We start from the raw sequence: 13,677 nt of genomic DNA, 5'->3' as shown, positions 1-13,677 counted from the left end.
TTACCAGGAAACCCCTTTATGGGGTCTAGAGATGAGAGGCACACTATTAAAGCAGGGGAGAAAAAAATCCTTACCATATTTCCTTTAGGGCCAGGTGGTCCATCCAATCCAGTAAGACCCTGCATGTGTATAAAACAGAGGTGTCTAGCTATGAGTTTTATGCTATTTGGAAAGTTGTAATTAAGCAAGTGTGGTGTTTATGGTACATACACGCTGTCCAGAAGCACCAGGAGAACCTCTGGGGCCCAGCAGTCCTCTTGGACCCTGGTAATCAACAAAAGAGACATTTTGTGAGAATTAATCCGACTGTTATACTTAAAACCTCTGGTCTTCAGGCCAAAAGACCCCTTGGTGGACAGAGATACGGTACATGAAGCCCTTTTACATATGTGTTGTATTTTGAGTTACAACAAGTACCATAATAATCTATACTTTCACACAAGATTTGGCCAAATGTTTGGTAACACTTTATAATAACATAATAAATCATTAACAAACATTATATAATGCTTCATGGATCATTAGTTAATATATATTCAAAGAGAAACGTGAGATAATGTGCTTGTTAATGTTTGCTTATACACTTATTAAACATACAAATCTGTATTTCTTGTAAGCTAAAATGATCTACAAATGATTTTAACAGATGTTATAAAATGATTAAAAGCTTGTGTTAATGTATAACACTTCAGCTGCTACTGAGGTGTGATACGGGTAAGGTTAGGGACAGGTTTGGTGGTATGGATAGGTTTAAGGGTTGATTAAGGGGTCAACAGTGTACAGGGGTCAGTTTGATTATTATAAGGGAACACGGCTCAATCTGTTTATATTATTTTGTTTCGATAAATGAACAAGTATTTTCTTTTTAAAAATGATTTTTTTTTTCCTGTTAATTTATGATTCAAGGAATATCCTGTTTAATGATGTACTGAAGAGTAGTATACTAATGTGAGTGTTGAGACAATTAAAAAAAACGGATTGTTATGACAATCTGTTATGTCTTTAGCGAGCATTTAGCTAAACTTAACCAGCCACCCTTTACACAAACCTTGTTACATTAGCTAAAATTCCAACGCCCATAAAGATACTAAATGATTAGCAAGCACATTTACAAATGATTAATAGTTTCAAGGTTAGATTGGCTACTGCAAAAACATGAACAAATGATTAGTAAAGATATGTGAAATGGATAAATTCAGGTATTTTGGGACACTTTTTGCCATTGAGATGACTGTTCATAAAGGTATTAATGATTAGTAAACATTTATTTTAAAATTTACATTTAAAAAATTGTATTCACCTAAATAACATTAATCCCGTCTTGTGATATGGCATGGCAGAACAAATCAAAATGCATCATGGACCAGCTTTGGCCCACAGGCCCTGGTTTATTAGTATAGGTATATATTGTGATTTATATATTTTATGATGATGATTGAACTACAATATTTTTAAAATGTTATCATTATTGATGAGTCATTTGAATGTGCATTACATTTTGATGTTTTAAAGTGGAAGGGACAACAAAACATTCTGCTGAGCTTTATTATTGAGTGTAATATTTTTGTTGAATGCAAAAACAAAAAAAAATGCACTACAATTAAGATTTGTTTTTAAATATCTGGTGGATTTCCTGTAGTTACATTGTATAATATTAACATTTTTCAAAAGTATGTCTACTTTGTGGTCTAGACTTCTTAAAGCTTCTAATTAAATTATCTTAAGGGAAAAATAAAGGTTAATTATTAATTTTACAGTCAGCACAAAACACAAAGTTTAAGTTTTATTAATTCTAAATGATTTGCAACTATGTAAAACAGAAACAAAGGCACATTGGGTTTTTGCTGTAGATCCAGAGGTTCACTACATCAGCTGTGGGACTCACTCCAATTTAGATTCCATATTTTCAGGGCTGATTCTGTTATTTGTAAGATTTCTGCTGAAGGAGTATTTAGTCAAAAGCATGTAAAATATGTGAGACCATTAGTGTGTCGTGATAAAAAGAGAAAGAAAGAGAGCTGGAGACAATAGAAAATGTCTCCGGTTACTGTCGTAACCTTGGTTCCCTGAGAGTGGGAACGAGACATTGCGAGAATCGCTGTGGGAACCCCTCACATTTTCCAATTTCCTGAAGTCTTAAAGGATAACGCCAGTTCAATAAACTGGCCAAAGGACACTCATCTATGCAAATAGCATGCAAATACTGACAGGCTTGGCGGGCAGTATAAATGTGGCAATTGTATCAGAATCTGAGACTGGATGCTGCATTACTAATCAAGCAGTGAACACTACAATTTCGCAATGTCTCGTTCCCGCTCTCAGGGAACCAAAGTTATGACAGTAACCTATCGAGCATTCACTCTACATTGTGAGAATCGCTGTGGGAACAATATATAATCCCGTCATGAGAGCGGCAAAGATCAGGGTGAACAAAGGCTAAGACTACACCGAGCAACAGACATTCCCAACCAATAATAACACCCTCTAGGAAGCTCATAGCTGATAGGCGCGAATAGACCAATGAGCATCTTTTGCTCAGGTATACTGAATTTGCATATAAAGGATCCAGCAACTGCACTGTACTGAACACAGCAGACACAGCAACATAATAAGAACATGAAAATGCACACAAATCTGGACAGTGTCAACAGCTACACGTGGTAACAACTGGTACAAGCACATATATAAAAATAGTCCTGCACAGTCAACAGCAACATGTGGTAACAAACTGTGCTCAATGCAAGTAAGCAATAAGTAAATCCTGTTATCTAGTCTGTGCTGCAGAAAACATGGAACATCCAACACGGGGCAGCTTGCTGGGTCGATATCTTTATCACAGCATCAATTACGTGAAGCCATAAAACCTAAATGCCTCTGAAATTCCCTCAAGGGAACAGACCGGCACAGTCTGAAGCGGCACAGAGCTGATGAAATGGTCACTCTGCACTCTTGAGAGAGGCGGGCTCGCATCTCCACCGAGTCGAAATAACGTTACACACACCCAGATATGTTAAAGACTGCCTGGGGGTGAACATGCTCTTCTGCATATCCACACACAGCATATAGGGACTCCAGATGGCTAAGCAGCGCATCTGTATGACCGATAAGCACATCCCATGAATGGGCTAAAATCAGCCAATCGTCCAGATAGTAGAATGCGGATACCGCTTGCTCTGAGAGAAGAAAATGCTGCATTCCATGCACGTTAAGTGCTAAAGCCAGCTTGAAAGTGAGCACTGGTGTGCTGTGCCCTCAAAAGCAAACCTCAGAAATTTGTAGCTGTGGTGTGGTGCTATCTGAATTTGGAAGAATTCATTTTTCAGATCTACGGATGCAAACCAGTCCAAGGAATGGATTGTGTCATGATCTGCTTCAGTCGTCATCCTGAATGTGCACTTATGAAGTGCTGTTTGATGGGTCTCAGGTACATGATCAGACAGAGTCCCCCATCTCTTTTGGGTACCACAAAGTAGCGGCTGTACCCGCTCTCCAGCTCACTCAGATGGACTTGCTTTATCGCTCCTTTTGTGAGCAGGCTGTGAACCTCTTGTCTTAAAACAGGGGCATTTTGAGGTAATGTCAGTGATTGAGTCACGCCATTGAAACGGGATGGTCTCTGTCTGAACTGCAGTGTTTCTATTATGCTCAGCAGCCAACGCGAAATGCCTGTAATAGCTCTCCATGCGTCCAGGAACTGACATAATGGCTGCGTCACTCCGGTCGTTATCGCTTGCAGTAATGTTCAAAGACTGGCACCTCACCCCGACTAAACACACTGGCAGGGAAATGGCTTGTGGAGGATAACACCTATAACAGGCACAGACAGCAGCTCTGTGCTGCTCTGAGGCAGGGCGAGTAACGCTGTATAGATAGAAAGAGGAGGAAACAGATCTTTTGAGAAAGTGCTTATGTATTTATTGGCAAACAGAAACATAAACCTTGCATTTTTTTTCTGCAGGAGCAAGGGGAACAATGCAGGATACGGTGCTTGGGGGCCAGGCCTCCAGCAAGCTCTCTACTCCTCTTGGCAGGTCCGTCAGAATGAAGGAGTAGGCTGATGGCTGCTTAGCCATTCACTAAGCAGAGCAGGGTGCAGGAAAGTAGCATGATCTCTACAGTGGATAGAATGCACACCAGGGGATCACGTGACTTATCGCCTTTGTGTGCTTTGCGCCTCAGAGAAGCGCTCGATAACAGACTCCACGGCATCACCAAAGAGGCCGGAGGGAGTGATCTGAACATTAAGGAGCACCTTAGTGTAAGTCTACAAGGCTTAGAAGGCAGCCTGAGGTCTGCGGCATGCGTGGCCGAGGAACAGCACAAATGTGTAGACAATCTCCTCAAAGGGGGGGGGGGGCATACGCACATAACCGTGGGCCTCCACCCCGTTCACAAAACAAGGCCAGAATTTTGGACATCAGAAATACAGAACCCTCCTCCTTGAAGCAGCCCGGCAATGGCTCGATTGGAAGTACCAGGTGTTCGAGTCAACTCCTGGCAGGTTCCTCTGCCCAACTGAGGTTGCTCAGGGCAAAGGTTCTTGTCAGAGAAAAGGACTGGGGGAGGGGAGGGCCCACCAGCGGCTCGCTGGCGGCAGTGGGCCCCGTCCCCATAAGGCCACAAGCGTTGCTCCTCCAAGTTCTCAGAAGGTTCTCAGAAGGTGCCATCGGATGAGGTGAAGAAGTTATAATATCTTCTGGTGCGTCTTCGACGATGGCAGCGTGACGAAGATTCTGCATTTATACTGCCTGCCAAGCCTGTCAGTATTTGCATGCTATTTGCATAGATGAGTGTCAATTGGCAAGTTCATTGAACTGGCGTTATCCTATAAGACTTCAGGAAATTGGAGAAGGGGAGGAGTTCCCACAGCGATTCTCGGAATGTAGAGTGAACGCTCGATAGGGAACTTCTGCACTCCTTTCCTGTACAGAGACATTACCTCAATGAGCAACAAATACTGAGATTTGATGTGGAAAGAGCAGGGTGGGGCATGGAGAGTGATTATAGTGGGCAGTCATGGTCTTTTAGGCAAGTGAAGTTAATAACCCTCAAGTTCTGTCCTGAGAGCCCCAAGGACCAAAAACATGCTTCATTGAACTATCAAGTTGATTCATTTTTCCTAATTAGATTATACACTAAATTTTAACTCGATAATATTGACCTTACATGAAAAGTTCACACTACTTGTGTTTGGAGTCTCAGAGAATTCAGGGAATATTGTGAAATATTATTCCAAATCAAAATAAATGTTTATATTTTAATATATAATTTATTAAAATTGCTGAAAAAGAGGTGCTCTACCAACAGAAGAGGAGATGCAACCAAAAATCAAAAAGTCATGTTAATTAGAAAAGGTGCAACACTCAAGAGTGAGTGTTGCACCCTTTCTAATTAACAGTATATAATTTATTGCCATGATAGCAAAACTTCAGCAGCCATTACTCCAATCTTTAGTGTCACATGATTCTCCAGAAATCATTCTAACACGCTAATTTTGTGCTCAAAAACATTTTTTTATTATTATTATTATGATAATGCACTTTTAAAACAGTTAAATGACACTTAACATTTTTGTGGAAACTGTGATTTATTTATTTTTTCCTCAGGATTCTTTCTCATAAAATAAAAAGAAATAAATAAATACATAAATATTATTGTTACTTTAAATCAGTTGAATGTGTCCTTACTTTTTTTTTTTTTAATCCAACTGACCCCAAACTTTTGAATGTTAGCATATCTAGGATTTTTTTTTTTTTTTTTTTTGGTATCTTTTGCCATGGTCAAACTGACCCCAAACTTTTGAACGTTAGCATATCTAGCATTTTTTTCTTTTTAATTTTTTTTTGGTATCTTTTGCCAGGGTCAAACTGACCCCAAACATAAGCTATTTCATTATATTGGAAAATAGTCAAATTTCATAAGTCTGTGCCTACACTGTGATGCAAAAGAGGGTTAAAGCTTCAAACAACATGTCTACTAAACTTTGAATAGTTCATATAAAAATATTAAAATAATTTTAAGGGAAAATATGACAAGGGAATACAAAATGTAAATGGAGGTGCTTACACTTTCTCCTTGCATTCCTCTCTGTCCAATCTCACCATCCTCGCCCTGCAGACAAGAGCACAAACACACTTGCCAACGTGTCTGCACACACCTATGCAAGTACATATGAATCAAAATAAGAAATTAATGTCACTTGGTCAAACACACCCTTGGTCCGTCCTCTCCTGGAGGGCCTGGTGAGCCAACGGGACCTGCCTCACCCTAAAAGAAAAAGTAAATGAAAAATGAAATCACATAGGGAAAAAAGAGTACATGTATTATTACTGTCCCTGCCTGCTTTTGGCTCCATGCATTGTTAGGGCCCATGACCACTATTTATAAGACTGCATCCCTATAAGAAGAGGCTATAACATAGCAGGGGCTGTAATTACCCAGGGCAGAATTAGGAGGACAGCACTTTGGCTGAAAATATACACAACTCCCTGTGATCTGCAGGCCTCTTTCACTATACTAGCCCAGGCCAAGGAAGCCACACTCTGCTGTGCCTAGCAAAGGGCAGCTTTCATTTGCCAGAGGAACGCAAGCATGCAAAACAACCCCAGTGCCACTATAATGAGGTCAACTTGTCCTGCCATTATGACTGTCAGCATGCTAAACAAAACGTACAGTGGCAGACATGGAACATTATAAAATGCACTTGGTCTTGACAGGAGCCAAAAAGAAGCTTTCCAAATAGAGTTAAGGCAATACAGTAGATTTCTTTAGGAAAACTGCTGCTAAGGAATGAAATGAAACCAGGCAATAATTGTTCCCATAATCATAAAGTGCTGTTCGAGACAAGCTGGAAGTTTGATAATTGAGCATTAAAAAGACATTTTTCTCATGGGTGGTGGTCAGGCTTGCGTTCTGCTGTCTAGAACAATTCCGTTTCATTTCAAGTATTACAACAATGATGAGAAACTAAGTATGAGTTTTCTAAGAATAGCTCAGCAGCACTTACCCTGTGTCCCTTCTCACCAGGTAGACCAGGAAGTCCATCAAATCCTCTGTCTCCCTGTAAGACAGCAATCACAACAATGAGAATAAAAATAGGGCTGTCAAAGTTAAAACATAAGTGCATAATTCTATAATGTTTAATGCATTTATTAAATTCAGTTTAACTTATTTCTGTCCAATGTACAGTACTTTCCTTAAAACTAGAGCTGTGCATTGATTTAAAAAAATCTAACAAATTAATTGCATAGTTTGTGCGTGTATGCGTGTGTGCACGCTTAACTGGACCTACAAATAAAGTTTGTAATCACAAATATTATTTAGCATAAATTTACACAATACATTTTCAAATTAATGTAAAAATATATATATTTCATGGGACCTTTTTTAACAAGTACTATCAGGGCCAGTGGGTCATATATATATTAAAAACGCAATACATCTGGGTATTTATTTATTTATTTATTTCTGTGGATAAAATAGGCACTTATAGCTATTATTATGCCTAAACTGCAAATTATCAGACCAATGTTTTTGTTTATCATTTACTTAATAACTTAGTATACTATAAAAAACACAAAAACAACTTCCCACTTCTAGCTTTCAATAAAAAAGAAGCAGTTCTGAAACCTCAAGCAGTGATAACTGTGTGAAAGCAGAGGTTTTGAGTCAGAGGTGATTTTACCTTGGCTCCCGATTCTCCAGGAATTCCTCTGGCTCCATCAGCTCCATTTCGGCCCTGTAAAACCAAGTCGCATCATCAGCTTGATGTTAGGTGCTACGAGCAGGTTAATGCGCTTAACATGTTTTAAACAACTGCAGAATCAATGTGAGACAGGAGAAGATGTGAAGCAAGTGAGTACACACAAACTAAATTAGGCTTGTTGAGTCTACAGCACGTTTGAGGATTGAGTTATTGTGGCACTTTGACTCATTTATTACAAAACTGTGAATAAACTGTGTCAAAGGAGAATCTGAGAAACGTTTGGCACTAAAACTGGCTGATGTGGATGTGAATCCAACAGACATATGTCATTCAGTAAGGCTGAAACAGGTAAATTAAAGTCAAGGCTAACAAGCACAGACAGTTTCATGGAAAATCTGGTGCGAGGTTGGAAAACGAACAGTGGGCTTTTTTGCGTAGAGCCTTTCAACTTCACTTTTTTGTCGGTGTACTTCAGCAGCAGTGTTGCAGATGTATTATGTATGCCACCTTTTTGCTTTTTCAGTGTCATGCCTCAATCAAACACTACCAACCACAGCATGAGCAGATTTTTCCTATTCTTACCCTCTTGCCTGGTTTTCCAAGTGGTCCAGTAGGGCCTTGAAGTCCTCTTGGTCCCTTAAAAACACAACATTCTTTAATAAATTTGACCCGCTAGATCAGTGGTTCCCAAAGTGGGGGTCGCGACCCCCCGGGGGGTCGTGGGACCCCGGCGTAGGGGTCGCGAGATGATTTCTATATCCCTATGATTTCTATAGGCCCTATATATTTTTGTTGCAATTAATTTAACCCTTTCGCACGTACGATCACACCGGTGTGATCAGTCTAGACTGGTCCCTTGAGTGTACGATCACACCGGTCAGTGCATGACGTGAAATTCAAATGTGCTCTCGCGCGTTGGCTGGCGCTGAGCCAGAGACAGGCGCGTTCAGAGCTGTCATCAGAACTTTTCAGTGTTTTCAACCACATAATGTTTATTTTAGGTTTCAGACATATAAGTACTAAAAAAACAATACATTTAGAGTTTGTAAAATACACACTGATGTCAAAGGACGAGGCGATAATAAAACTTTCCATTATAATTAGACACGTTTTATGCATATCAGATACACATTGTGTAAGTAACTTTAAAGTTTACTCTATTATTCTCCCAGTTCACCATCCACTTACTTTTATGTATTTCGGGAGAAGTGGATGAATTCACGTGTTGTAAATCCAACAGATCCGATTCTCTGAACTGCGTCTGCGGCACAAACTAAGATGCCGTCGCGCATACAGCTCAACTAACGCGATCGTTATAAAGGTGTTTAAACAACAAAACACTTCCACTTGCATATATTTGAAAATCGGAATATCAGCTATTTCATGCCATATCTAACAAATTTGTGAATATTTTGAATAAAAAAGGAAAAAATGACATAAAAGCAGATCATCATTCATTCAGCTCTGTTGTTTCTGCGGTGTGTCACGTGACAAGCAATGACGCGTCACCATGGAAATCATAAAGTGACACATCTAAATAACGACCGCCTTGAAAAAACTCACGCTGGGGGGTCAGCCAGAATATTTTAAACTTACGTGTGAAAGGGTTAATTCAATACTTGTTAAATGGTGTTTGCAGAAAAGTCTGATACAAATAAAAAAATACAAATAATAAATATATATATATATATATATATATATATATATATATATATATATATATATTATATATATATTTGTAATTTTGTCCCAGACATTACGAGATTACGTCAGCGTCAATCACAATCAAGTTACGTACGTACATCACGCGCAGCAACACAACGTATCCCGCTGTTTGCTAAAGTTAAAGGTGGGGCAGCAGCGCATTTATCATGGGGGTCGCGGGCTTAAAAGTTTGGGAACCCCTGCGCTAGATGACAAGTGAAAAGCAAATTAAGTTGAAAATTAATTTTGTTGAAAATTAAGTAAAAGTAATTGTTAAATTGTTACTTTTTATGTAAAGTAACACTTCAAGCCTAATACTTCTTCCTCACCATCAGCTGACTGAGACTCTCCCTCGTGCTCCAGAGTAGAAGCGCATATGTTTTTTACATTAGAAAGTGCTATTTTACTGCGGACAAGTTTTTTTTTTTTTTTTTTTTATCCTCCCAGCATATTTTACATTCAATTTCATACAAACTAAACCACAAAAATAATAAAACTAATTGTCACGAGTAAAAAAATTAAACTTCTCTGCAACTATGGGCTCCGAGGCAGAGCAAATTTCTGATACTTCTGATGATATATATATATATACTAGGAAATACTAGGAATAATATTAGGAATACTCATATCATTGTTCTAAAAATTAAGATTACAATTAGGATTAAAGCTGTTAAAACAGGTTGTTAAAGTGTAAAGAAACATAGTCACCTGTGGGCCAGGATCTCCACTTTCCCCTTTAGCACCAGGTGCACCAGGACCACCCTGAAACACACACATGCACACACCTCTCTAAACACCAATATCATATGCGTGGAGCTGTGTTTGGGTCACACGCGGAATACTCAAACAAATTCGTCTGCCATTGCTATTAAAGGGCATTTGATTTTGGAGGCAGCTGTGGAAAAGAATGAGAGAAATTCTAGTGGCATTCTTATATGATTCATCTCAAGAGGATGAAATACAGAAACACAAAAATGACAAAAGAAATCTGAGAAGGTACCCGTGAAAACAAACTGCATACAGCCTGAAAGCACATCAGCACTAAAGAACTGTTCATTTTCTGGACATAAATCACAGTGAGATGAAAGTAACACATGTTCCTATCAGTGTTTGTCAACTGGAGGAAGTTGGGTTCAAAAAGGAAGACATGAGAAAAGAAAAGAGACATTCATGAAGGTAAATTTAGCATGCACGTGGCTTTTAAATCATGTTTATTTTCTGTGCTTTTCTGTGCCCCTCATCTACATAAAATAAATAAAATGTAAATAATAATAATAATAATAATAATAAGAAGAAGAAGAATAATAAATTAAATGCATTTAAATTGCATAAGCATCACAATTCCTCAATTTCATAGTGTACAATATATTTAGATTTGTAAAACTCTTTATATAAAAAATAAATAAAAATAAATAAATAAAATAAATTCTGATTGTCACAGACACATTGGTAACTTATTAAAGCATTTTCAAAATCTATCATCACTTATTCATAAAGTTTTTTTTTTTTTTTTTTTTCTTTATATAAATATATTTCTATTTCTTGGTCCATTACAATTACAAACTAACTAACTAACTTACTGGTCTCGCGTAGCCAGACCTTCAGACTGATGGCAGAATGTCTGGGAACCTTGGCCACTTTGAATGAAGCAACCAATCACGTCGAGTTTTGTGTCGCGTCATGTTTAGGGGCATGGAAATGTCCCCACAATAACAGTCCAGTGTGTAAAACTCTTGGATGTATTTTAAAGAGTCTATGCTGTGAACTTTGTCATATTTCACATACTTTTGAAAATCCAGCACTTAGTTGATCCTGATAAGCTCTCACTGACTATGTTTACATGTTCCTGTTTTACATGTTATAGTGCATAGTTCGATTAATGGCACACGTCATTACATCCCCACGGAATTTCACATATAAACATAAAGTTTGTCTTTGTGATGATGCCATGTACAGTTTTGGGTGTTTAATTTTTAATTTTCTGAAAGCTTTAAGTGCAGTTAATTATTTGTACGTGCATACAGATGACGGCGGGTGCTGAAGCTCTTTTATTAGCCGCCAAACGGTTGAGCACTGCCGTGTGTGTATCATGTCGCAAAATGCAGCGAAAAGTCCTACATGACAGTAATAATGTGATTAAGGTGTTTACATGTCTATTCTGCACTTCAGTCATGTGATTAAAATAGGAATACTCCTTAATTCAATTTCTGTTTACTTCAATTATGAATCAAAGCCGGATTAAGGTAATCAAAAATCTCTGTTCACATGATAGATTCTTAATCAGAGTATTGTCTTAATCGTATTAAAATCGGAGTATTGTTGTCCATGTAAATGTACTTAATGTCACAGTTGTAAACATGACAGCTTTCTTCTAACATGAGGGGGTTTGGCGACAAGGCACCTTTGTTTCCAGGCAGAACGTTAAAGAACGTGACACACGTCTTCTGGAAATCCTTTATATTTCAACCAATCCCATGACAACTTCGAAACTCCTGAAGTGTTTCCAATTTTGTGTGCCATATGCATCAGGCATTCTTCCAATGGTCTGTGTGTGTGACGTCTGAAGCTGAGACTACTAACTAACTAACTAAATAAATAAATAATAGCAGCAAAAGTTAGGTAAAAAGCTAAAATTTGTAAATTTATTCAACATATGAAGTGAATGTGGTAGTAACAGAACAGTTTTATTTTGTTAAAAATGAATAATTTTGTTTAATTGTTTTCCTCAAATTAAATAGTCTATGCCAATTAACAGTGGGACACTTACCACAGGGCCGGAACGTCCCGTCAATCCCATTGGACCAGGTGCTCCCCTCATAGTCAACTGCAGCAACAAAATAAATGGTCAAAAAAAGTTTGCAAACCTGACATTAACTGCAGCAGAGTTTATAAGTGTCACTGGCAACTGGTACATTTCCATGTACCATACAGTGTTATGAGAACTATAAACCTGTCTTGGTTTTAACAGTCCATTTAAACTTACTCATATAAACTCTCTGCATCTAACACTTGTTTCAGCTAAAAAACAAACAAACAAACATTCAGGGAAACATGAACAAGGGTACACACCTGGGCCTGGGCAAGGATGGCTTGGGCCTGAGCTTCTTGTGCCGTCACCACTGGACCTTTTGAAGCTTCTCCACCAGCGCGGAACTGTCAGAGAAACATCCACAAACACAGAAATCACAAGTTTATTTCAGTACTTTTACCACATACTGCAATTTAGAGTGGCCACTGGAGTCACTACGACATAAAGTCTTTTCATTATGGGTTCGCATCTGGGCTGCTAAGTGCCAGTTTGTGTAGAGTTAATGTGGACTGTTTGGTGTAGCGTGAGTGCAGTGGGGTTACAGGGTGGGGCTAGGGCTTGTTGCAGCTGTAACAATTCATAACCTACTTGGACGTTCACAATGATAGTAATTTGTCTGATGTTAGAGGAAGTGGCCATTTGTAGCTGATTTTGAGATAAGTTTGGTGCTTTCTCTAAGAATGCGGGCTGGAAAATCTTGTCCTTAATCAGAATCATTTTAAATGGATGGGTTGGACGAACTTACCGGCAACATGAGGATGGTGCCAGAGGGCCCCGGAGCTCCATCTGCGCCTGGCAAACCAGGACGACCAGGAGGGCCCTGAGAGAAGAAGAGAGAAGGAGAAAAGAATGAGGGAGAACAGAAGGAAATAAGCCATATAGTGTGTGGGAAATGAATGTGTAAACTACTGTACAAAAAAGAAAACTAAAGGCATGGAAAGAGATTGTTTCTTTAAAGTTTAAAATACACCAATCCGCTCACGAGCAAAGGAAAAATACTGTAGGATCATTTTAAATTGTCAGTTAGGTCACCTAAATCTACTCAAAATCCATAAACAGTTTACAAATACAAAAGTTTGACTAAACTGTTTTTTGCAAATTGCACCTAAACTGCAGGAGATTTCCACAGACCCGAAATCAAAAATAGCTAATGTGCTAAAGCCCATCATTATCCCATAATAATACACTTAGGTTTATTTCGCTTTATATTTATACAGAGGTTTATGTATGTTTTGTGTTGTTTATACCTCCTTTCATTGCACTGTTTATTTGTGTGTGTGCTCATAATGAAACTGACACCCCACAAGAAAAGCGGGCACACATATGATGGAGTGCTGCTAGGGTAGTTTTGGGAAGAGCTCTCTTTTTAGCAGGCACGTCACGCTCCTCTTGTAGATGGCTCACTTTAAATTGTTCCCATATGACGGTGTAATTATGTGAGTGCATGTGTGAGTGTTTT

The 13,677-nt window shown here is 38.6% G+C and overlaps 1 protein-coding gene across 1 annotated transcript in view; it reads right to left on the bottom strand.

Moving 5' to 3' along the window:
- col11a1b (collagen, type XI, alpha 1b) overlaps positions 1–13,677 on the bottom strand; it is a 90,852-nt gene that overhangs the window by 43,916 nt on the left and 33,259 nt on the right. Inside the window, exons 12-22 of the mRNA XM_042771750.1 lie at positions 12,964–13,038; positions 12,479–12,562; positions 12,177–12,233; positions 10,118–10,171; positions 8,288–8,341; positions 7,685–7,738; positions 7,007–7,060; positions 6,214–6,267; positions 6,067–6,111; positions 211–264; positions 75–119 (exon numbers count right to left, since the gene is read on the bottom strand). Of these exons, the coding sequence (XP_042627684.1) occupies positions 75–119; positions 211–264; positions 6,067–6,111; positions 6,214–6,267; positions 7,007–7,060; positions 7,685–7,738; positions 8,288–8,341; positions 10,118–10,171; positions 12,177–12,233; positions 12,479–12,562; positions 12,964–13,038 (630 nt within the window). The remainder of the gene's footprint in view (positions 1–74; positions 120–210; positions 265–6,066; positions 6,112–6,213; positions 6,268–7,006; positions 7,061–7,684; positions 7,739–8,287; positions 8,342–10,117; positions 10,172–12,176; positions 12,234–12,478; positions 12,563–12,963; positions 13,039–13,677) is intronic.

Source organism: Cyprinus carpio, chromosome A2 (assembly GCF_018340385.1).
Source record: "Cyprinus carpio isolate SPL01 chromosome A2, ASM1834038v1, whole genome shotgun sequence".
Classification (NCBI taxonomy): domain Eukaryota; kingdom Metazoa; phylum Chordata; class Actinopteri; order Cypriniformes; family Cyprinidae; genus Cyprinus; species Cyprinus carpio.
This window is presented reverse-complemented; position numbering and strand designations above follow the sequence as displayed.